General features: G+C 41.1%; 1 protein-coding gene across 15 annotated transcripts in view; it reads left to right on the top strand.

Annotated features, from left to right (window-relative positions):
- The window catches only part of LOC140483855 (contactin-4-like), a 2,466,301-nt gene that overhangs the window by 1,883,292 nt on the left and 556,106 nt on the right, over positions 1-26,903 (top strand). For all 15 annotated transcript variants that reach the window (XM_072582595.1, XM_072582599.1, XM_072582606.1 and 12 more), the window contains one exon: positions 19,985-20,135. In XM_072582595.1, coding sequence (XP_072438696.1) covers positions 19,985-20,135 — 151 coding nt within the window. The remainder of the gene's footprint in view (positions 1-19,984; positions 20,136-26,903) is intronic.

Raw genomic sequence — 26,903 nt, 5'->3', positions numbered from 1 at the left:
GTACTGTAACCAAAAGGGATTCCAATCCCTCAGCATACAGCTGGTGTAGGACCATAGTATGGAGCTCAGGGCCTGGTCTCCTGACAGCACTCTTGATATCTCCATTTTATGCAGTTAACTGTACCTTTTGCATTGAGTTAGTGAGACAAAACAAAGGGTGACTGCTGGGCCCCAAAGTCATTCTGCTCCCTTTGGACGTTATGATTCTGATGCATCAGTTCATGCTCATGCAGCAGCAAGCATGTAACAAATTGACAGAAGGAATGTAATAGAGTCATATTTAACATCCTTAAACAAGGATGGGCATAGCTCTTTCATTATAAGGAACAATGCAGGCTGTCAGCTATATGGTGACCAAATGAAGAGGAGAAAGACAGGCAACTAACATTGCAAGTTGTGACCAAATTGAGCTAATTCAAATGGCATACCTGTGAATGCAGTCCGAATCCCCCATTCACCAGTGGTCACACATGTTAGGTAATATCTTACCAGGTTTTCAGTGGTTAGGCTGCAACAAGATAAGTGGCATAATCGAGCGAAATGTTTGGCAAGACACATTTTGGTGCCAAGGTCATCTCATCGCAACTTGTTCACTTTACTCACAGTGGCATGACAATGCTTTCATAAGAAGACTGCATGTTCCCAATTAACACTCAGTATCAATTGTTAAACAACTTGTTAACAGCCGAACCCACTACACAAATTAATCATCAGGAAACTCAGTGTGGAAACCAGCACATATTCTTGAGAGTTCAATTGGCCATTTGATCCAAAAGACCTCCACATTTCCTTCTGGCAGCTTCTTTAATCTCTCAGTAATTATTTACCCAGTGCCTAGCAGTATGCATGCCTTGCCTTGTCCTGCTGCGCCTTTATTTTGCAATTGGTGCAGTCCTACAACCAGACAGAGAGCTATGCTGTGCAGCAATCTTCAGTCAAAGGCATTTTGCCTTATGGCAGTGTGGCTCATCAGTCTAGCACCTGCAGCATATGGTTGGTATGCCAAACATATTATGTCAGCAGGGAACTCTGAAAGTCTTAGGGAAGCCGTAGCAGCAAAATCCATATAGGCAGCACCAGTCAGGGTGCCCCAGCATGGTTGGTCAAGTGGTACCTTCCATTCCATTCCCAGGCTTTGCCCACAATCAGGCATCCAGTCAAAGTGGCATTGCACAGTGCCCATGCCTTTGTACTCCGGGGTGTAGGTCACAGTTAGTCTTTGTCTCTATACTGATTAGCACTTCTGCCTCACAGCGCCAGAGACTCGGGTTCAACTCCCACCTCAGGCGACTGACTGTGTGGAGTTTGCACATTCTCCCCGTGTCTGCGTGGGTTTCCTCCGGGTGCTCAGGTTTCTTCCTACAGTCCAAAAATGTGCAGGTTAGGTGAATTGGCCATGCTAAATTGTCCGTAGTGTGAGGTGAAAGGGTAAATGTAGGGGAATGGGTATGGGTGGGTTGCGCTTCGGTGGGTCGGTGTGGACTTGTTGGGCTGAAGGACCTGTTTCCACACTGTAAATAATCTAATCTAATCTAATCTAAAAACCATTCTGGAGGAGGGAGATTGTTGCTGATGGTCTGGACAGGTGAGGGCTTGTGCTGATAGGTCAGATCACTCAAGGGGGTGAGCCATAGGTTGTCTGTTGCCTCTGTTCACAGAAATTAAGGGAAGAGGAGCCTGGGGAAAGGTGAGGACAAGTGGGCAGCTGGAATCATATTTACATGACTTGGGTAATGATCTAAGGAGGTGTTAACTCGGTGGGGAGGTGGGTGTTGACAGAATGGGCACCTAAAAAGGAGAAGGGCATTGGAAGTTACAGTGGTCTGTGCTCGCTGTGACTGTAAGTCACTGACAGCACCACTCACAGTCATTCAAATTGTAAAGCATGTGGATAAAGTACAATGTTGAGGAGAATGTCTGTAAAAAGACTTGGAGTAGGCTTGGGAAGTCAGCCTACTTCTGCAGAGAAAGGATTTTCATCTGCACCTGATCACTGGGTTTTGACGTGGGAATATTATTGATATTATATAACATTATTCCTGATGAAGAGCTTATACCCGAAATGTTGATTCTCCTGCTCCTCGGATGCTGCCTGACCTGCTGTGCTTTTCCAGTACCCCGCTCTCCACTCTGATCTCCAGCATCTCCAGCCCTCACTTTCTCCCAAATATTATTGTTTCCCAACACATTGTCTTGCCACCTCAGGCATGTAAGTTCCTGACCCCTTGGCATCCTGCAGCCATTGATTAACTCCCTCTCACCATCGCTGTTGGGGAATTCCCTCAGATGAACATGGTTGCACAACCAGCCATCCAATGCAAAATGGGAGAAGGGGTTAAGGTGTTTGGAGTGAGCCGGTGCCAATCCAGCCCTCTTTCTTGGGAGAATGGGTGCAGGAGGTGTTGCAGCATGGGTTAGTAATGGTGTTCGACACCATGTTAATGTGATCGTTGCAATACAAAGATAACTGTTACTTATTTGGTTGTCAGGATATGGTGTCTCTGCATTCCCCTAAGAGCAGTCCCTGTCTTCTCTTGCCAGGGCAAATAGCTTTTACTCAGAGACCACATGGATATCCAAGACACAACCATCTGTCCTGCATCACTCTAATCTGTCAGGAGATGTAGAACACCCATCTAAAACATAGAACACCCATCTAAAACATCCTCAAAAATGCAGGCAGTATGTCAGCAGTGATTGTGGTTGTGGAGAGTGATAGTGAGTGATGATATTTCTTCTTCATCACTGTTTTGATTTTGATCTAATTTACAAATCAGCACTGCCTGTCGGGGTTGCTGGGTATCAGAAAGAAGAAAGTTACAATGCTAAGATGTGATGAGTGAAGTAAGAGAGAGACCAAGAGTTTGATGTTTACATCATTAGCTTTTGTAAGTCAGAAGAGATAGTCAGATGAGGAGGAAGAGGTGTGTGAACTGTTTGACATCAGCCTAGTATCATTTTTAGTGCTTTCAGCCCTGGCAAAGCCTGTTATGATTGATTTAAAACTGGTGGCTGCTAGACTTGTCCTTGTGCTGATTAGTAGAGCTGCCATGACATGCTGGTAGACAGCCATAACATATGAGAATGAGGATGTTAATGTCACTCCACACAATCCAGTCGGTGTGCCCTGGTTCATCACGCTGCAAGGTTTCCATGTCCATAGATGGGTCTTTGAGAAACTCATCTTGCGTGATCCAACATGAGGACTCAGGCATATCCCAAACCAGAGTGAGTAAAACATACAATCGCTCATCGTAACCTGAAAACAAGCTGCCACAAAATTACAATGTATCACAGCTACATAAAAATGACAACTGCATGAGAAGTACAATGCTTGCTTCTTCGAGTGTGTGGGGAGCAGCATGTTCAGCGTTGATATATGTGCTGACCTCCCTCCGAGTTGTCCTCACCACCCCCCAAATATTGCCAACCAGCTCATTGAGTTGACCAGTGACCAGGAGCAAGTCTCTCAGCCTTTTGAAGGCCTTGACACTGGAACTCTAGGTTGTGACAATCTGCCAGCTAGAGTCAATTGGTTTACCGTACCCAAAAGACTGTCAATTGAAGCTACACCTGTAGGGATCCAGTGGCGCGAAGGTAAGATTTTCTTTTCTCAATGGCTTTGGGGCACAGGGAGAGCAGGGTCTGAAGCAAGGGAAGGGGCATGACTTCATTTTTGCCACCCTGTTGCCCACCCATTCATTCCTCCCAATTACCCTGGGATTGTGCCATTGGAGACCTCTCCTAACATATTAGACAGATTGTCCTAATTTCCCAGTCAGGAACTAGACATCATCATACTACTCCTAACGCTTTTCCACTTTGCCCTCTGCCCTCCTCCCTGCAGTTCATCAGGGAGATAGTGTGTTGAGGTCCTTAAATGACCTTTCATTGAACACAATGGTATTTACTGAAACAGTCTTCATCTACCTTTCTGAGTTTGTGGTACTAAGTGTTGCAGGGTAGTTCCTTGCCTATCCACTTGCTCCACCAAAGTGCCCATTGTAGTGTCAGAAATACCTGTAACACATGGTAATTTTGTGCCATGCTTCACAATTATGCTCTCTTCTGCAACCAGTTCTATAACCTGCTTCAGCAAAATGTATCTCCTGTTTCAGAGGAAGAGGCTAACTTTAAGAAAGATGTGTTCGCTCTAAGTAGTACTCCTGTTGCACAACCCTCTCCACCACCAATATCTCTGAGATGTGCAGCCACTGGGCAGTGCATGTTAGATTCATTATATAAAGCTAGCTTGTCAGTCAGTAGGCAGCACTCAAATCACAATGAGTGAGGGTTAAAATACACATTGTGATATCTGCTGGTGATTTATTTTTTTCTTCATACACAGCACTGGGTGACACTGGCTAGGCCAACATTTATCGCCCATTGTCCTTGAGAAAGTGGCATTGAACTGCTTTCTTGAACTGCTGTGGCCCATGTGTGGTAGACCCATGATGCCTTCAGGGAGGAAATTCAGGGTTTTGACTCAGCATCAGTGAAGGATTGGCAATGTATTTTCAAGTCAGGATGGTGAGTATCTTGGAGGGGAATTTGAAGGTGCTGGTGATCCTCCGTATCTGCTGCCCTTATTGTTCTAAATAGAAGTGGTCGCAAGTTTGGGAAGAGCTGTATAAAGTGCTTTGGTGAATTTCTGTCGTGCATCTTTAAAATTGTACACAATGCTGCTCCTCAGAAACAGTGTGAGAGGGAGCGGATGTAGTGTTAATCAAATGGGCTGCTTTGTCCTGGTATCTCTGATGCTGGGGACCAGTCTAGAAGACCGAGGTGGGTCTTTTGGCTGAAGATTGCTGCATATGCTTCAGCCTTATCTTTTGCACTGATGTGTTGCACTCTTCCATAATTGAGGATGGGAATATTTGTGAAGCTACCTCCTCCAGTGAGTTGATTAATTATCCACCATCATTCATGACTTAATGTGGCAGGATTGCAGAGCTTAAATCGATTGGTAAGTTGTGGGATCACTTTTGCTATCTATCACCTGTAGCTTATGCTGTTTGACATACAAGTTTGGTAACTTTACCAGATTGCCACCTTATCTTTAGATATGCCTCGCGCTTCTCCTGGTATACCCTTCTGGACTCGCCATTGAACCAGGGTTGAGCCTCTGGCTTGATAGTAATGGTTGCGTGGGGGATATGCCAGGACATGAGTTTGTAAATTGTGCTGCAGTACAATTCTGCTGATGCTTATGGACCACAACATGGATGCCTGATCTTGGGTTGCCAAATCTGTCCCATCTAGCATGGTGATAGCACCACACAAATGATGAAGGGTATTCTTAATGTGAAGGTGGGACTTTGTCTCCACAAAGATTGTACACTGGTCACTGTTACCAATACCGAATCACAGATATATCTGCAGCTGGCAGATAACCTCATCCTTACTTAAGTATATTTTTCCCTCTTGTTGGTTCCCTCACCACCTGCCACAGACCCAGTCGTGCAGCTATGTCCTTTAGGGTAGGACCAGCTCAGTCAGTATTACTGCTGCCTTTGCCATGCTCAGCACTTCTTCCAAGTGTTACTCATTATGGAGGAGTACTAATTCATCAACTGAGGGAGGATGGTATGTGATAATCAGCAGGAGGTTTCCTTGACTGTGTTTAACCAGAAGCTATGGGACTCCATGGTGCCCCAATTCCATGTTAAGAACTCCCAGGGCAACACACTCTGGACTATATTCTACTGTGCTGCCACCTCTTCTGGGTCTGTCCTGCAAGTGGGATAGGGTATATCCAGGGATGGTGATGGTGATGGTGATGGTGATGGTGATGATGTCTGGAGCATAGTCATACACACAGAATCACACCTTATAGACAATCAGGTTGTTCCTTGTGTAGACACCTCTCCCAAGTTTGGCGTGAGCTCCTGCATGTTCGTAAGGAGGATCAACAGTGTTGATTTTGCCGATGTCATTTCTGGTGCCAAAGTCAATGCCGTCCAATTTCATTCCTTAGTTGAGACTTTGTAGTGATTGTTACAACTAAGTGACTTATTTAGCCATTTCAAAGGGAAGTTGATAATCAACCACATTACTGTGGGTCTGGGGTCATATGTAGGCCAGACCAGGTGAGGATGGCAGACTTCCTTCCCTGATGGACATTAGTGAACCTGATGGATTTTTCTGACGATCAACAATGGTTTCACGACCATCAATAGATTCTTAACTTCTGATTGTGAGTTTGCATCCATCAAAGCATTTCGTTTGATGCAGCAATCATAACATAAGAAACTGGGCATGGATACCATCACATTGAAGAATTTGACATATTTATTACAACTAGCCAATGTGTATTAACATTATATTTCTCTGACACATAAGTATCTGGCTGCTATTAAACTATTAGATTACAATAGAGGAGCATGTTTCTAGTAGTATATCATATTTAAAGTGGTCAGAGTAAGGCAGAGTCTAACATCTTTTGTTTATTTCATGAGAATTTCTCCTAAATTTACAGTGTCAGACTGAGTTAGGAACAATACAACATTTGCAACTCTCTTTGGGTGTTGTTCAAATTCATGGCCAGGGCTTGACTGTTTAGATCATAAAAAAAAAACTCATTGGAACTTTGCTGTGCTTCTGAAAGCAGGAGAATTATGATGTGCTGAACAAAATAACATTGATAAAATTCTAATTTGATTGATTTAATGTTTTGTTTATGAATTGCAATAAGTCATTGATACAACAAAGAACAAGATCGATTTCAGGCAAATTTTCCACAATATTCCGCAATGTGATACAGGTTCATAAAAATGTAACAAATAGCTTCTTGTTGCTTGTGCAAAATATGACATGATGGTTTTAAGAAGCTTTTAAGGTCAGAGTTATTTTTGGATAATTGGTTTCTTGAGAGAATGGAGGGATGTGCGAAATGATGGCTACAGCAGTAGGTTGAAATAGGATCACTTCAATGGACACATAAAAGACATGGCATTTAACAGTGAATGTGGCCAAGCACACAGTAGCAATTAGAATGCTTCTTATGACTTTATTGCCAGAAGACTTTCACTTTTGACAAGATTTCAAACCTAAACAAGATAGAAATAAATGTATGGAGCATACATTTTCAAACATTTTTTTGATAGTAAAAATTATAAATTGCTCAGAAATCACATTCAAGCCATGAAATAAAATAAATATGACCTGTAATGAATGGAAAATCCTGTCAATTTTTTGATTCCCTTTTGACTTTTCAATGGGCCTGTATTCCTGATGAAGGGCTTTTGCCCGAAACATCGATTTTACTGCTCCTCAGATGCTGCCTGAACTGCTGTGCTGTTCCAGCCACTCTAATCCAGAATTCTCAATAATTATATATACCATTATTCAATTATTTGATGTACCTCAAATTATCATTGCATCATTTTCAGTTCTCATCTTTGGGGGATACATCCAGTTTTTTGTGAGCAATATTTATGGTTGTGGTCTTGACAGTTTTGGTTTTGCAGTCCGGAATAATACTGACTTCAACAAAACAAAACAAAAATCTATCAATGCAAGACATTGAAATAAAAACAGACTGAAGGAACTTAGCATCTCCACCAAGAGAGCAAAGCAGAGATTATGGGCTGATTTTTAGATTTTCTTTTGACTAAGTGTCCATGGACAAACTCCTATTCGCTGTCCCCACCCCTACTTTAGCCCATTCCCATCACTGCTTTATCATATTTCCCCCTTATAAATATAGAAGCCTCCTTTTACAATTGTCATTCCTCAAATCTCCCCAACTCCCATGAGTAGATTCCTTAGTTTCCTTCACCCATTGCCCATTTCCTCTTCTCCTTAAATTCTTTGGGCAGGCACAAAGGACTGGCCATGGTCGCCACCTCGAACGACTGGTCTACCTTGGACAAAAGTGCTCAGACCACTGATTGATGCCAGTACATATAACTGACCGTGTTAGCCACCGTGTTAGGTTGCAAGAGAGTCCTCATGTGCTGGGATCACTTAAGTGAGGAGTACTTCCTGCAAAGTTGAGACATGGTTGCTTGCTAACAGGATGTGCAGCATGTTTACCAGGTAAACTACTGGCAAAAGGAACAGGAGATATTCATACTGCCATACAGCAAGATGTAGACTCTCTTGACTGAGGACTGTTGTCAAGCAAGACTTGTTTTTGTGTTACTGTACTAATTAATAAGTCATGGAATAAGCTTGCAGGTAGGTGTTCAGTCAGTGAGCATTAAGAAAGCCATCAAAAGCAATCCTAAGATGCAGCCTGTCTGTAATCACTGAGCTGGGTACCTGTGTCGAAACACAAACTGTTCTTGTGACAGCCTTTCAATGCCTTGCTCGTGCACTCTGCAATGGTACTTTTGTTTTCTGAGTGTCCTGCAAGTGGATCAAAGAGGTGCGATGAAGATCATGAGGGGTTGGAAAATCTCAGATGCCACTGTCTGTGCCCTTGGTGCTGAGCAACAGAGAGGCTTTCTGCAGCCAGCTGTGCACTGAAGTTGACCCTTACCCGCTCTGGCTTACGTGTCAAGAGTTCTCAATGCCCAGTTTGTTTGGCATGTTGGGAAGATGCAAGCAGCAAGATATGCAGTTAAGGTGATTAACAAACTTCCATAATTGGCAACTCACTGCTGCCCAGTGAGAAACACGCCTCAAAACCAGACAGATACATACAAGATGTTACAATAGGCCTCATTGGGTCTCTTGTATGACTCTGCCACAAATCTCACCATCGCCCACAATATTCACACCCTTATAAGATTCTGCCCAATGTGATTCTTCTTCAGGTGAGTTATATTGGACTAGAAATGTTGACTGTTTTTCTCTCTTCAAAAATGGAAACAAATCTCAGAATTTTCTACATGTTTATGTTGAATTTATTAACCACCTTATTTGTTAAACTGGATGGTCTTGGAAGACTGCTGCTTCAACTAGTAAGTTTCTCACTGCATTGCATTGGTTCCTTGCTGTCTCCACACAAAGGATGGATAGATAGGCAGCTCAGAGTGAAAAGTACTGCAAAGTATTTTGATGACTTTGAACAGAAGGGAAACAAGTAAGTTTGGATTTCTTTGTGAATAGTAAGAGGAGACCAGTTCTGCAAACAGAAGTTCAAAGGTCAGAGTCAGTTTATTGGAGAAGGTGACTCCATGATGCTAAACTGCTCCTGTCATCTGGCTTCATTCAACTGGTACAGTGGATGTCCCATGGACTTCAGGGTTCAGCTTAGAATGGTGATGAGCATGAAATTGAACCAGTGATGAGATAGCCTTGTGATGCCCAGAGGGATGCACTGTTGAGTACCTGCAAGGTGAGCAGTGGTCGGTTCCACCTTAACTGAGGAGCTGAGGACCTTGCCTGTGTTTCGACACTGGAGAATAGCCTGACCAAAACAGTGGAATATAGTCTTGGAAATAAGTCATCTCAGTTTGAAAAGAGCATCATAAAAGGCCGGATCTGGGAGCTGGTAAAAAGCTGAAATTGTACCAGTAATGAAGCCTTTTTGTTAGATTTTGGGGATTCATGATCACCATTACTTAACATAGGCAGTTCGCCATTTGTAAGGAATTTTCAGATAATTCATTAAATTTTTTAAGAAGCAGCAGTTTAAGTGTCGTACAGTCATCAGCTAGACAAGATAGTATACAATGCATTGGATTTCTCCGGTATTAAAAGGTATAAATTTATCAAGTCAGAGAGAGAGTAAAAAATACTATCCACACCAAAAAGAAACAGCTTAATCCAAATCCAGACAATTTAAATGAGAAGATGTGAAGGATTTCCTATGTTGTAATTTTTTATTCAAAGATGTCGTAGTGTTCCTGAAAACTTTTAGGTGACGTGACTTTCAATGAGTCATGGATTCCAATCGGAATTAATATTAATGTCAGAATTAAGCTCCTTTTAGACATTTCTTCCTGGGAAAAATCAATGGAGAAGTTTAATTACTATGCAAAAGCACCGTGCATTCAAAGCTGAAATACGTTATAAGGGAAATACCTGTACATTACTGCATTTGAGAAAAAAAACCCACATACAATAAAAATATCAGTACTTTTAGAAAGATGAGGCTCCATCTATTGGTAGAAATCAGTCAGTGCCAGTATTAGCAAAACTCCCATGAGGATTGGATTGGATTGGATGAATGTTTGGCATGGAGAGAAAGATGATCTTCATAGAGACTTCTTCAGTGTGAGAGTTCAGTATGGGAAAACCAGGAAACAAATTTGTGATGGGGGACAGGGAAGCTGAAGATGATTGAGTGTGCAGGGATGCTGGAATGGTGATTGTGCATGCAGGAATGAAGCGCATGGATGGAGGATGAGCAAGTTGAGACAGGAGCACAAAATTGGAAGAATGTGTGAGGGGTCAACAACAGAAAATAGGCAAGCCAAAGACAAGGGCAGAATCTCTAGGCCCTCATATCGGCCACAGAAGAGAATGCACATGACCAATAACATTAAAGTGAAATTGACAAATTTACATGAATATCTTGACACTATTTCATTCATGATGGTAAGGAATCCGAAGTGAATCCTATTAAGCAGGGACTTGCTGTAAAGTGAGGTAAAAGCGCTGAACTGTATCAGAGAAAGCTTGTTTGGCTGATTATGTTTAAACTCGATGTCAGTAGATTTTTTGCCAGATGTAAGAAAAGGAGGATATGCAGTCGAGAGAGATATATGGAGTTAAGATACTAATCAACTGCAATCTTATTCAACAACTGAACATGCACTCAGGAGGTGAATAGCCTACCCCAATTCTAATGTTACTGCTATGAATATCCTTTTATCTTATTTTCTCTATGCAATAGAGTCCAAGGTTAAATAAATCATATTTTGATCATGTAGACTTTTGTGTATTATCATTTCATCTGCATCATAGATCATCTTCAGTTATTACTCTTTAAAACCCAGGTGCTTCACACATCCTGTCCAATTTATAATACAACTGGAGAGCAGTCAGTTGCATGAAAATCCTTAGGGAAGCCTGCACTGACATAAAACTGTTGTAGGTAAAAACAAGGACTGCAGATGCTGGAAACCAGAGTCTAGATTAGAGTGGTGCTGGAAAAGCACAGCAGGTCAGGCAGCATCCAAGGAGCAGGAAAATCAACATTTCAGGCAAAAGCCCTTCATCAGGAATAGAACTGGTATAGACTCTCTAACTTTTGATCTACAACTTGTGGAAACAGGTGCATCTCAATATTTACAGCAGTCACCTCTTGAATACAGTTGATTATTGGCCCAGCTATTCTGAAAACTATGTTGTCATTACAGCAGCATCAATTAGACTTGTGCAATGGAGCTATTTGGAAATCCCAAAACATTCAAGTCTGAGGTATCATGGCAACAGGTGATAACCAGCAGTCTCATGAACATTCTTCAACTTTATTTTCAAAGAAGTATTTCTAAATACAAGGAAAGGCTGTAAATGTTGTGTTGTCTGACAAAATCCTAGATGGGACCCATGGGATGTTGCAGCTTCAGAGTATCAGGAACCTTCAAGCAGAAAGCCATTAACATGTCAACAATTCTTACATTTTGCCTTTTCAGAAATATATAGTGAATTTGTTCAAAACCAACAAAGCCTCGTCTCTCTTATGTTAACAAATAAGGTGCACAGGCTGTTCTGCTATAACTTGCATTTTGTTAACGCGAATTTACTGTAACACAATTGATGTATTACTGACTGTTTCTAAAACGCAAACTTTAAAGCGTATATTGGTTATAGCGTGATTCTGGCTCTATTAGTTTAGATGACGCTGCTATTGCATGAGTTTCTTATATTGCGAGATTGCACAAGAATGGAACTAACGTGGTATAGCAGAACTGATATGAGTGAAATAAGGTATTGTAGGTATTAACCTGGTTTGAAGTGTGAGTGTGCTGTTTTAGTAACAATCGAACAACCATCCACGAGTTACACCTGCATTGCAGGTAAAAGGGCTGCCTAAGTCTGAGTGCTAGAAGACAGCTTGCGAACAAACATCAAAAGCAAACACGACAAGAGAGGCTTTTCCACACTTGCTGCTGCCAACCAACTACATCAAAACAAAAACAGGACAAAAGGATTTTAAATCACTGCAAAGTCAAGAATTCCAAAATTGACTGCTCAATGTTCCGTTACCCGACCTTCTCATGACTAACCATCGAGAGAGACACACTGATGAATACACTTTTGAATTTGTATCTTTTCAGGAGTCACTTCTTATTCCAAATCCATGTGTTGGTATTTTGTAATATTATTTCTTTTCATGCTTAGTGACTGATAAACTCAGTTGTTTGTTAACTCAAGAAAGACTGGTGAAATATGCTCCTTTTAAAGCCTAAATTTATTTGTACTGAGAGAAAGACATCAGCAAGGGAGAGATCCTTTTCAAACAAACCTTGTTGTGACCGAATTTTGTGTATGGGGGGGGGGGGGGGGGAGTATGCAAGTGAATAAAAAAGGGGAGCCCATTTATCCCTCTCCACCCAGGAACTTAACAGTTTGAAATATCCATCTAGAAACGTTATAACTTGCATGGAAAGAGATCGCAATGGGGAATTGCGCAGGAATTTGAAATTTCCAATTGACAATTCCAAGGCGGCTCCTTAAAGTAAGGGAATGGAATTCAAATGGTGCTAATTCATTTAAGCTTAACACTTTCCACTGGCAGTGACCGACTCCTCACTACTCCCCACCATGACATCAGGAAGATGATATACCATCCCTCAGACACGCCTGCCTGACATAATCCCACATAACCTCACCAGAGACAGCACCATCCTCCAGACCCACTGCACCCAACTTCTGTGCCTTCCACACACTTGCTACTGTATATCCTCACCAAACTGGCATTCGAGCCCCTCTTCTATCTGCCACCTTAATCCTCCACACCCCCACCCTCAGCTTGCATAGCCACCCACTTTCGAGGTCTGTCAAAGTGGCTGGCTGTGCTGCTTGATATTTAAATTACACAGCTCAACACGTCTTCTACTGCGAAAGAGGACATGGTTTTAACAAGGATCCTTTCTCCTGCTGGCTGCAGAGATTCTTGGACAGATCTGCTCTGTTTCATATCAGGATGCTCCTGTCTATGAATTTTGCAAAGTCGAAGCTATATAAAACTTATCACCCCATTGTTTTTGTCTGATCAGCATCAGAAATTGGGTTTCAATCCCTGATCAGAATTTCTGGATCTATATTCTTTGACTAAAATCCCATGAAATCATCTTCTGAAACAATGTTTTTAAAAAAAATTCAGTGACTTTTATAAAGGGAGAATAAATCTCATAAGATGTTGTCTATTGTGTCATTTGCTATCACTTAAGTATTGTTTCGCCTCCACATCAATTATGGTCATCTTCCAAGAGCGCCTTCTTTATAAAAGTTTTAAAATCCAATTTTCCTTGGAAAGGAGAATACTAATCATGTAGTGCATTTCGTATTTATTGTGTTTCACAAGCTATCAAACAAATTTGCAGAAACTGAAATATGAGAAGATATCATTAGATGGTTCAAATTACAGCAATTACACCAAACGTTTTAACAGTTTCAGAAATTCATTCTTAAAAGTTGTTCCTGTGTTGGAAATTAACAATCTTTGTCAATAATAGATTACTTTATTCAGAGTGTTAATTGCATTAGTATGACTCTGAAAACCTCCCTATCAATTTTATTTATCAGTGAGCACTAGGAAATATTGTTAAAATGCTTCATGCGGTATTTAAAATTTGAAGCAATTGCTGCCTATCGGGGTATGTTGTTTGTATACCAGACAGCTCGTAGTAGAAATTTGAGCTGGATGGAGAGATCTTGCTTCACACCTTGGAGATCAAGATCTGCCATAAAGAAATTTAAGGTAAATCTGTAAATAGGCACAAGTCTCATCTGCTCAAGAGTCTGTCTCATTTACACATTGGGGTTCCGAACTAGCTATAGAGTCACAGAGATATACAGCACAAACAGACCCTTCGGTCCAACCAGTCCATGCCGACCAGATTTCCCAACCTAATCTAGTCTCACCTGCCAGCACCTGGCCCATATCCCTCCAAACCGTTCCTAATCATGTACCCATCCAGATGTCTTTTAAATGTTGCAATTGTACCACTTCCTCTGGCAGCTCATTCCATACATGTACCACCACCTGTGCGAAAAAGTTGCCCCTCAGGTCTCTTTTATATCTTTCCCCTCTCACTCTAAACCTATGCCCTCTAGTTCTGGACTCCCCGACCCCAGGGAAAAAAACTTTGCGTATTTACCCTATCCATGCCCCTCATAATTTTGTAAACCTCTAGAAGGTCACCCCTCAGCCTCCCATTTGGATAATGTTTGGTATGAATGTTCATAGTGTGCTCCCACATGCATACCACACAAGTTGTAACAGGCAGTGTGATTCAACCAATAGTTTTTGAATAGACAATTGTTGGCTGGTGCAGAAATGGGACCTGTTTGCCCGCAATTAATTTGTTAGATCAGAAGTAGCAGGAATGTTTTGCTTGCTCCATGAAAACTGCATGTTCATTGTCTGGTTCCTTCCTGATGCAGGTTCACACTCTGCCACCAAATCAGTTTAACCTTGGAGGAAGATGAAATTACCTGATGCTTTGAAAGGTTGTCAGTTGCAAATACGTGCTGACATATAGCTTTTAATTCCCATTCACTGATTTGGAAAGATTTTTTCATTCAACAGCTGTACCCTATTCTAACAAATGTATCAAATTGAATGCAGAAGAAAATTTTTGTTTCGTGCAATAAGTACATAAACTGTTTAAAATACTGCACACCCCACTCCCAACAACCAAAAGACTTTCTTGACTCTATTGGAGATATGAAACTGAAAAGGACAAAACAGTTTCTGCAGAGAATGTTTTCTTACAGATTTCTGTTGTATAAAGGCCATAAAGGAGAATGTCTAAAGCAATGTCATGATAGACATAGTGTTTTGTAGGGTGGCAAGGGCTAAGTACAACACTGACCTAAATAAGACTACACTGGCAATATTATCTGACTTCCATGTGAAATAGTGCTTACTGTATGGATCAAAATGTTACATTCCACTATACACTGTAGGATGGTTTCAAACTAGTAAATCCCTATGAATCATGTCCAGGTCTAGTTTATCTACTAAAAAGCCAGTATAATATGTATTCTTTATGTTGGAATACCAGAAGTAATATTCAATGGAACAGATTAATTATAGAATCCCTACAGTGTGGAAACAGGCCATTTGGCCCAACAAGTCAACAATGACCCTCCAAAGAGTCACCCACCCAGACCCATTCCCTATTACTCGACATTTAGTGTGGTGCTGGGAAAGCACAGCAGGTCAGGCAGCATCCAAGGAACTGGAGAGTTGATGTTTCGGCTATAAGCCCTTCATCAGGAATGGGGGTCTTATGCCCAAAATGCAAATTCTCCTGCTCCTCGGACGCTGCTTGACCTGCTGTGCTTTTCCAGTAACACACTCACAACTCTGATCTCCAGTCCTCACTTTCTCCTACTCTACATTTACCCCTGGCTAATGCACCTAACCAAAACATCCCTGAACACTACGGGCAATTTAGCATGGCTAGTTCACCTAACCTGCATATCTTTGGGTTGTGGGAGGAAACCAGAGCACCCAGAGGAAACTCACACAGACACTGGGAGAATGTGCAAACTCCTCATACACAAAGTCACCCGAGGCTGGAATCAAACCCGGGTCCCTGGTGCTGTGGGACAGCAATGCTAACCACTGAGTTACTGTGCTGCCCAAATGACCCAGACATATGTAAACCTGTGAAGGTAAAATGAAAAACTTCAAAAAAAAAAGTGTTCTTTCACAATAATATTCAGCTACTGTTCCATATGATCGAGTGACCATTGACTTATCAATATCAATAGGAAGTTAAACGATGGATACCATTGGACTGACAGATACTGAGCAGATTACAAGCAAAGGAACGAGGTGGTGAGCTCAGATACAGAGCTGAAACAAAGAGAGGAACACAATATTTTATTTTCAAGAAACAGCAGCAAATCACTGTCAGGAAGGGAACAAAAACAGAATTTGCTGGAAAATTTCAGCAGATCTGACGGCATCTGCAAAGAGAAATCAAAGTCAACATTTCAGGTCTGGTGACCCTTCCTCAGAACCGATGGTAGTGAGGAAAGTGTTGGTTTATTTGCAGAAGGTAGGGTGGCCAGAGGGTTTAAAGCGTAAATAATAGGTGGGAATAGAGCCCAAAGAGAGAGAAGAACAGTTGTACAGACAAGGGAGTGTACAATGATCTGGCTGGGAGAGTGAATGGCTGTTCATGGAAACAATTAGTGGCTAACAATGGGAATCCTTACCCTCTGCCCGCACCCTATCTTCTGCATAAAAAGCGACATCATTCTCGCTACCTCTGAGGAAGGGTTAACTCTGATTTCTCTTCATAGATGCTGTAGGATCTGCTGAGTTTTCCAGCAATTTCTGTTTTTGTTTCTGATTTACAGCATCTGTAGCTCTTTCGGTTTTTTACTGTCAGATAGGGGTCAGCTTTTCCATTTTGGCAACATGGGTTCTCAGAGGCCATGTGGAAACTGGGATAAAAGACAGCTAAAACTTTTAAAGCTAGGTGTTTGCAAGGAATGGCAAAACTGAGAGCTGGAGTGGGTTATTGGTTGGTATGGTGAAAAGGAAGATGGTCAAACTATGCCAACAGGACTAATCTGACTTGAGGGAAGGAGTGTTTATAGAAGTGTGGCTTCTAATGATAATTATACCTCTGAAAATTTTAGGTTAAAGTTGTTATTATCTGATAGAAGTTGTGCCCCTACCTCATGTGACAGTTGCCTTTTTAAGTGTACCTTGCCTGTTATTTCAAACGTATTTTGGGTCATTTCTGATCATATAAGAACTAGAAAAAGTGGAATCTTGTTGGTAATTTCTGCAATTGATATTTGGGGTTCATTCAGTTAATATCATTTCTCTGATGAGAATGATAATAAAGCACGTGAGCTGGCAAATAGGTGCATAGCGAACAGAGAAGGCAATGCCTGTGTATTAAAATTCTGTTGATCAGACAACTAAAATCGTAAACTACATTAGGTGATGATTGATATTTGCACATCAATGTAGTCAGAACTCAGTTCTAACAATGTCTAAATGGATATCAAAACTGTCTGCATGTTTTGATAAAGGCAGTATTGAGACTTTAGTCAAAACAATTATGAAGCCATATTTGTAAATTATCAAATAAGTTGGTGTTAAGAATCCATTACATAATTTGGGAGGTTCAGTCTCTGTGACCTGCAGGGGAGGGAAAGTGGGCAAAGAAGGAAAGAATAACAGAACAATGCATTCAAGAAGGGATAGGCAGAAAAGATGGCTGTGTGAAGGGGACAGGCAAGTGAAAGAAGACACGGGAAATGGAGCAGTTGGAAGCATGAAAATAGGAGTACTTAAAGACAAGGTGGAAAAAGGAAAATGAACATCAGTGGGAGGTAAGGTAAGCCAAGCCCAGAATGTTCATTAGGGAGAGGCAGAGGGGCTACAGAAAAGAAAATCATTTGGTTCGGGAAGCTTAGGGTGCTAACTCAGAATGACTAAATTCTCCAAATATTTCTCTGTCCATGTCTCTTCCAACATTCCAAAATATGTGTTTTTTTTTAAAAATCTGGTTAGCGAATGGGATGAACATTCATACCAATATTACATAAAAGGCTTTGGGCAGCAGTACATTACAAAGAATATTCTAAAACATATCCAATTAGAGCTCAATTTCTGTGCAGTTGCTGTTGCCCAGAAACTGATGGAAAAACAATAGATATTTCACAATACCCACCATGATTTCTGCACTCAAATCAACATCTGGCAAAGATGTTATTAAGGTCAAATGCAGCACTTTATGCCAATTATCTTTTCTTTATTCACTTGGAGGCCATGGATATTGTTGGCCAGTTCGGCATTTTATTGTCCATCCCTAGTCACCCTGAGAAGTTGGTGGTGAACTACCTCTTGAATCACTGCAGTCCATGTACTGTCAGTACACTCACAATACCATAAAGGAGGGAACTCTCATCAAAACCAAAAGAACCTCCCCATTTTGTATCACAAAATTGTTTGCTTTGTGCCATTCATACAAATGACACTCAGTACAAGTTTTTTGGGGTTGTTGACTAATGTCACTTGGATTCTGTATTTGATGTGACTTTACATTCAGTCTTCAAGTTCTAAAAAGGAAACCACGAAAGATAATTGGCAGGTAATAAATTGTATGAACTTGTTTTAACTTATTGCCTGTTATCACTGCATTTGGCACAAAATGTGTCTCTTGAGCAGTATCTGGATGTATGACTTTGTGATCTATGTAGAAAATCTTAAAGCCTGTTGTTGTGATTAGTTTTTTTTTCCCGATTCTTTGTGATCTTACATGTGAAACATTGAGAGTTTCAGTACTGAAAATAAGACCACAAAACCATAAGACATAGAAGAAATTAAGCCATTCAGCTGTTTGATTGTGCTCTGCTGTTGAGTCATGGCTGAGAAGTTTCTCAACCCCATGCTCCTATTTTCTCCCCAAAACATTTGATACTCAAAAGCTTATCTATTTTGGTCTTAAATATATTCAATGACTTGACCACTGCAGTCTTCTGTGGCAATGAATTCCATTGATTCACCACTCTCTGGCTGAAGAAGTTTCTCCTTATCTCTGATTCCTTTACTCTAAGCCTATGACCTTGGATCCTAGTCTCTCCTACCAATGGAAACATCTTCCTAACACCAACTCTGTCCAGGTCATTCAGTATTTTGTCCGTTTCAAGTACATTCCTCCTTCATCCTTCTAAACTCCATCAAGTACAAACCCAGAGTCCTCAAATGTTCCTCATATGTTAAGCTTTTCATTCCTTGGACCATTTCTCATGAACTTCCTCTGAACACCTTCCAAGGTCAGTACGTCCTTCCTGAGATATGGGACCCACAATACTCCAAATGTGGTCTGACCTTTTAAGGCTCTGGCTTTATAAATCCTCAGAAATATATCCCTGCTTTTATATTCAAGTCTGCTCAAAATAAATGCCATGATTGCATTTGCCTTCCTAATTACTGACTCAATCTGCAAGTTTACCTTGAGAGAATCCTGGACTAGAACTCCCAAGTCTCTTTGCACCTCAAACTTCTGAATTTTCTCCCCATTTAGAAAATAGCCCATACCTCTATGTTTCCTCCCAAAGTGCACGACTTCACACTTTCCCACATTGTACTCCATCTGTCACTTTTGCCCATTCTCCTGACCTGTCACAATCCTTCTGTAGCCTCCTCACCTCCACAATGCTACCTGTCCCTCTACCTATCTTTGCCAGAATGCCCTCAGTTCCTTCATCTAGATTGTTAATGTGTAAGGTGTGATCCCAACACAGCCTTGCAGAACACCACATGTGGTTCCAACCTGAGAAGTTACTATCTCTCCGATCTCATTTTCCAGTAGCCTAATGTCCACTTTTGCCTCTGTTTTGCTGTTTATGTATCTAAAGAAACTCTTACAGTTTTCCTTTATATCACTGGCTAGCATACCCTTATATTTAATCTTCTCCCTCTTTTTTTTTGTCCTCTGTTTGTCTTTATAATCTTCCCAATCCTCTGATTTTCTACTGCCCTTTGCCACATTTTATTCTTTTGCTTTTCTGCTTTCCCTGACTTTCCTATCTTGATTGCCTCATCCTCCCTGTACCATGCTTCTTTTTCCACGGCATAAATCTCTGTTGTGTCTCTGAAATTACTCCCAAAAACTTCCACCATTGCTGTTATTATCTTGGACATTATACCCTTGTGATACCTCGGTTAATAAATTGTTGGACAAATTTTATAAAGCATCAATATAATTTCTGTTTGGAACAATTATATTAAACAGAATGTCTAAAACCTGGTATTTCCATGTAACATCTGTGTATATCCAGATGAATCAGTCAAGGTACCTTAAAACTAAGAGCACTTGAAGTCTGAATATGAGTAGTATTTATTTTCTGTGCTGCATAATTATTTTCCTTTCCTTCCTAGCGTCAGCTCCTGATTTTTCAATGATCCCCTTGAAGAAATTAATACCTGTGCGCGTAGGTGGTGAGGTCATCATTGAATGTAAACCAAAAGCTTCCCCAAGAGCAATGTTGTCATGGATGAAAGGAAATGAGATTCTGCAAGAAAGTGAAAGGTAATTTCTTCAATGAAATATGTCTAACAATTCTAATAGAAGCTAGAACTGTGAAAATCTTCAAAGCAGTGCATTGGATGCTCAGTATTTTGATGTTCGGCCTTTTTTGTACTTTTCTTTGGATAAACATCCTAACGTGATTAATAGCTCGAAACAAAATACCACAAAGACAGTATTAGTGACAAATCCATTGATAAAGAAGTTAGCACACCACTTCACATCATCACAGTCTGACGTCTGTATTGTATATGATTCGATATTAATGTCTGCATTCTGAAATTAAACTGATGAACTTGCAGCAAAAAAATACCTCCCCTATGCATTTATCAATATTTTCAAATGATTGTATGGAACCTGTAATTGTGTAAGGTATTTCTTTGTGTTTGCAGAACAATAAATTGTAGAATATGAACGGTAGATTTAGAGAACAGGTAAAGGTTAAATTGATTTTTATTTGCTTGGGATTTTGCACACAGATGTTGCCAGCGCTGCCTTCTGTAGCACAAGCTTTTGTGATCTATTTTCCCCATTGGCTCCATTACATTTTGGCAGGGAGTCCCCTGTGAAATGCAAGATAGAAGGAAGACAAGATGATAATAAAACAGTGAGCTCATGATTGATTTAAGCTGTCATAAAACCACATAGTGTGGATGCAAAATTGCTTTTCAGCTGCAAATGGATGATTAAGTATACTTTACCTTGTAATTAAAGAGCAAGTGAGGATTAAGGAGTGGAAAATGCAGAAAAAAGTGGTATTGTTTCTTAAGAGCGATTAATTAAAGTGGATAGAATTTGAATAGAATTTGAAGTTTGCTTCCCCTATTGCATTTTTAAAAATTATTTCACTGTCGATGTTTCATTTTACTTTTGAGTTTCTTTTAGGATTCAGTTTTGCATGTAATGCTAAAATCAGCAAATTACTGGGACTTCAAAAATCATATCACATGAGCCAAGATAAACATATCCATACACTATAAATTTATCATTTTTTTGTTGAGCAAATTATTTCATATCACTTATGGTCCACAAATTACTGAGTAATGGTTTTGTGCAATTAAAATCACTCTTCCACAGTGAAGTGAACATAATTCATGTGTTAAGAAAAATTAAGAAATAAATCCAGGAACTGAGTACATGAGAAATAAGACTGCTGCTGAATTCTTATTTGTCTTAGTCAGAATTGGCAGGACACCAGGTGGCTCAGATGTTGCAACACCTGACCTGACCAGAATGTTGGGAGTCCTATCTCCAAGGCTGCTTGTCAGTCAAGCTCAATTGGCTCTAGCGGGCAAGTTGTACCCCTTTGCACCTGCACCTCTGCATGTAGCATCAAGTGGAACAGAGTTGGAACATATCAGCAAAAAGGAAAAGAAATTGATACAGTTCAATTTGCCCCCCACAAAAAAAATCTCCCTCTTGTGGTAGAGTACCATAGTATTGCATTGAGAGAATTCAATAAACCATGTTGTTCCGTTATCTGCCATGAATAGAAGATGCAAAAGAAAAGAGTTGGGTCTTAGCAAATCACCCTTTTCTTTCATGGCCAACTGTATTTTCTTGTTAAGCTGGACAGATAAAAAGCAAGCTCAAATGTTGAAATGTGGCTTGTCAGATGAATACAAAGGATTTTGGAGAAAACAATAATTTAATTTTTCAAGGAAGAAGAATGAATTATTTTCCTTTCATAAATGCAATATGTTTTCACCTGCATATCTACCACTAATATTAAAAATATTACATTGTTAAGCACTTAATTTTTTTTGGTTCTGGTAAGCAAATGAATCCAGTGTTGAAAAGACATACGAATTGATTACTATTTATCATGAAGTAGCCTGCAATTAGATTTTCATTTCACGTCAATATAAGGCTATAGTTATGTGAAAATGTATTTGATTAGTAGCATCATCTAATATTAACCCAAATTTGATGTTTTTCATTGTCCAATAATTTTTGCTGTATTCTTCTAATTTATTGGAAATTTCAAACTTATTAAAACTATCTGATCTTTGCAAATAAGTGAAGTTTAATAAAATAGAGAAGGAAATGCTCAGAGTTTGTGTTGCAATGAAGAAAAAGCCTAAAGGTGACCATTCAATGGCTATAGAAAGCAGAATTTGACATGCTTTCAAAGAAATAAAAACAGAATTTACTGGAGAAACTTAGCAGGTCTGGCAGCATTTGTGATAAGAAAACAAAGTTAACATCTCAAGTGCAGTGTCTCTTCATCAGAGCTATTAGCAGGGAGGAAAAAGTTGGTAATAATGCTGAAGACAAAGTGATGGAGGTGTGGTGGATCAAACAGAAGAGAGGTGAGTGGATAGTTAAGAAAAAGAAGCAAGCATATGTAAGGTATAGACAGGATAAATCAAGTGAGTCCTTAGAAAAGTATACTCCTACTGCCTTTATACTCAAGAGGGAAATCAGGAGGGCAAAAAGGGGGCATGAAATGGCTTTGGCTATTTAAGGAGAATTCAAAGGGTTTTTACAAACACATTAAGGACAAAAGGATAACTAGGGAGAGAATAGGGCCCCTCAAAGATCAGCAAGGTGGCCTTTGTGTGGAGGTGCAGAAAATAGGAGAGATACTAAACAAGTATTTTGCATCTGTATTTACTGTGGAAAAGGATATGGAAGATATAGAATATAGGGAAATAGATGGTGACACCTTGCAAAATGTCCATATTACAAAGGAGGAAGTGCTGGATGTCTTGAAAGACAAAGGTGGATAATTCCCCAGGACCTGATCAGGTGTACCTCAGAACTCTGTGGGAAGCTAGAGAAGTGATTGATGGGCCTCTTGCTGAGATATTTGTATCAATAGTCACAGGTGAGGTGCCGGAAAACTGAAGGTTGACTAACATGGTGCCACTCTTTAAAAAGGGTAGTAAGGACAAGCCAGGGAACTATAGGCCAGTGAGCCTGATGTCGGTGGTGGGCAAGTTGTTGGAGGGAATCCTGAAGGACAGGATGTCCATGTGTTTGGAAAGACAAGGACTGATTAGGGATAGTCAACATGGCTTTGTGTGTGGGAAATCATGTCTCACAAACTTGACTGAGTTTTTTTGAAGAAGTAACAAAGAGGATTGATGAGGTCAGAGCAGTAGATGTGGACTATATGGACTTCAGTAAGGCATTCGACAAGGGTCCCCATGGGAGACTGGTTAACAAGGTTAGGTCTCATGGAATAAAGGGAAAACTAGCCATTTAGATACAGAACTGGCTCAAAAAAGTAAAAAATAGAGAGTGGTAGTGGAGGGTTATTTTTCAGACTGGAGGCCTGTGACCAGTGGAGTGCCACAAGGATCGGTGCTGGATCCTCTACTTTTTGTCATTTACATAATGATTTTGATGCAGATGACACCAAAATTTGTGGTGTAGTGGACAGCGAAGAGGGTTACCTCAGATTACAACAGGATCTTGACCAGATGGGCCAATGGGCCAAGAAGTGGCAGATGGAGTTTAATTCATATAAATGTGAGGCGCTGCATTTTGGGAAAGCAAATCTTTTCAAGACTTATACACTTAATGGTAAGATCTGAGGGAGTGTTGCTGAACAAAGAGATCTTGGAGTGCAGGTTCATAGTTCCTTGAAAGTGGAGTCTCAGGTAGATAGGATAGTGAAGGTGGCATTTGGTATGCTTTCTTTTATTGGTCAGAGTATTGAGTACAGGAGTTGGGAGGTCATGTTGTTCCTATCCAGGACATTGGTGAGGCCACTGTTGAAATATTGCATGCAATTCTGGTCTCCTTCTTATCGGAAGATGTTGTGAAACTCGAAAAGGGTTCAGAAAAAATTTACAAGGATGTTGCCAGAGTTGAAGGATTTGAGCTATTGTGAGAGGCTAAACAGGCTGGGGCTGTTTTCCCTGGAGCGTCGGAAGCTGAGGGGTGACCTTATAGGAGGTTTACAAAATTATGAGGGGCATGGATAGGATAAACAGACAAATTCTTTTCCCTGGGATCAGGGAGTCCAGAACTAGAGGACATAGGTTTAGGGTGAGAGGGGAAAGATATAAAAGAGAGCTAAGGGGCAACTTGTTCGCACAGAGGGTGGTACTGTGGTGGAGGCTGGTACAATTGCAATATTTAAAAGACATCTGGATGAATAGACAGGGTTTGGTGGGATATGGGCTGGGTGCTGGCAGGTGGGACTAGATTGGGTTAGGATATCTAGTTGGCATGGATGGGTTGGACCAAAGGGTCTGTTTCCATGCTGTACATCTCTATGATTTTGAGTTTGTGAGAAAGAAAGACATGAAAAGGGGTCAGTAGACAAGGAAGTTATAGACAGCAGGACAGAAGAAAAGCTGAATAAGTGATAACAATAGCTTAGAGTAGAAGAAACAGGATGGGCTTTATTGAATGCAACCCATATAATGCAATAATGGGTCTTGGGATGCATAGAAGTGGGTGATGTGCTAAAAGCATCCCATGTCATTAACAGGGTTGGGTAAAAACAGTGAAGGATAAAATCAGGTTCCAAAGTTGAACTGGATGTTGAATCCTGGAGGCTGCAGCGTCCCCCAGTGAATAACGAGATGCTGTTCTTTGAGGTGAGACTCATTGGAACATTGCAGCAGGCCATTGGTGATATTGGTGTGGGAACACGGTTGAAGTAACAGGCAAGTTGAAGCTTGGGGTCATTTTTGCAGACAAAATATAGGTGTTCTGCAAAGTAGTCACCCAGTGTGCATTTCCTCTCCCCATTATAGTGGAGACCACATTGTGAACAGTGAATACAGTAAACTGAATGGAATGGAGTAAAATCACCTGGAGATTATGCTTGGGGCCTTGACTACAGAGGAATGAGGAAGAAAACAGGCAGATTTTACACTTTCTGTAATTTCAAGGGAAGGTGCCATGGGGAGGGGCATAGTGAGGAGATGTTGGGTATGGAGGAGCAACATGTCCCAGAGTAAAACTCCAAAGTAAATTCTTGTTAGAATAGATCTTACCATGATTAATATCAATATTCCTTCTGTATGTATGTCAGCCAGTGTTTTCATGTAAAGTGGGAGAGTTTCCACTGACCAGGCAGTCATTTTGAGAGCATAGAAGGGAGTTGCATGCAGAGACCAGACAGAATCCCCACAAAAACACACTGTAAGGAATTGAAATCTCCTCTGCAATTTTTGGACTGCACCTGGAACCCATTTAAAGTCTCCATAACGTTGAAGAGGGTTCCAATAAAATAGAAGAGTTACTCAGGAAATGGTAGACTAATAAATTCATCGTCAAAACTTTTGATAACTATTTGACAAACCCCTTACTTAACACTCTCAACTTCCAGACCCCTTACAACCCCCTTGGACTTGACACTACCCACACCTCACATGTGCCCAACACCACTCACCCCAGGACCTGAAGCATTCAATCCTCAGTGCCAAACCCCACCATGGTCCACACTAGAATATCTGCTGTGCCAGACTGCAATCCTCCACAATCCCTGCTGTCAGATAGTGTGACCCAACACCATAACTGCTTGACCAGGCCAACCATTCCTCTCTGGCTACAGGATCAATGTCGACACCACCCCCCACCCCATCCTGACCCAACACTCCAGTGCCAAAACTGAGTCTTCCAGACGTGACACTAAACCTTCCCACAAACCGCTGGATCCAAATTCTCTAGTTCACCTGCACTAAACACTTATCTTGCCATCTTGCATTCTAGCACCCTACCCACATGGCACCCTACAATCAGCTCTCCCAACTCATCCCTGGCTGTCACCCTACTCAGCTGGCACCTTAACAACTTGGCACCCAATTACTTACATGGCACCCTGGCATTTGGCACCTACTTAGCGGTCATCCTAGTTCCCTAGCCATCAACGACCCAGCCTCTCAGCATCCTAACATTGTGGTGAAAGTGAATACTGCAGATGCTAGAGATTAGAGTCAAGAGTGTGATGCTTGAAAAGCACAGCAGGTCAGGCAGCATCCAAGGAGCAGGAGGATCAATATTTCGGACAAAAGCCTGAAGAAGATCTGATCTGCTGTGCTTTTCCAACATCACACTCTTCACCCTAACATTGACAGCTTCTGGCAAAGGGCAGGTACAATGTGACAGTCAGGACCTTTGATTCTCAAAATACCGCAGCTGTCTGCTGCGAAAGATGATGGGGGTGGGAACTGGTTTGCCTTCTGACAGGATCGACTGGGCTAGACTGAATTGATTGGGCTTGTACTCAAAGGAATTTAGAAAAATGAGGGGGGAAACAAAATCCTGCCTGGACTGGACTAGACAGGCTAGACGTGAGAAGAATGTTCCCGATATTGAGGAAGTCCAGGACTCGGGGTCTCACAGTCTAAGAGTAAGGAGTAAGCCATTTAGGGCTGAGATGAGAGAGAATTTCTTCACTCAGATGTTAACCTGTGGAATTCTCTCCCACAGGAAGCTGTTTGGGCCAGTTTGTTAGATATATTCAAGAGGGAGTTGGATGTGACCCTTGTGGCTAAAGGGATCAAGGGGTATGGAGAGAAAGTGGGAATGGGATTCTGAAATTGCATAATCAGCCATGATGGTGATGAATAGTGGCGTAGACTCAAAGGGCTGAATGGCCTACTCTTGCACCTTTTTTTTAAGATGGTCCCATGACAGGTCTTCACAATGTAAGAACTATCAGAATGGAAGTGCCTCATTTTGGAGGGAGCCCTGAGCAAGATGGTTTCTCAAATGACAATCTGGGTGTGATTGCCACTCCCCTAGAAGATTTGCCCCAAAATGTTTCACCATATGTAACAAAGGTAATTAAAGACTGAAACTTTT

The sequence above is a fragment of the Chiloscyllium punctatum genome, chromosome 12 (genome assembly GCF_047496795.1).
Source record: "Chiloscyllium punctatum isolate Juve2018m chromosome 12, sChiPun1.3, whole genome shotgun sequence".
Lineage (NCBI taxonomy): Eukaryota > Metazoa > Chordata > Chondrichthyes > Orectolobiformes > Hemiscylliidae > Chiloscyllium > Chiloscyllium punctatum.
The sequence above is the reverse complement of the archived record's forward strand: the minus strand, read 5'-3'. Positions and strand labels throughout refer to the sequence as shown.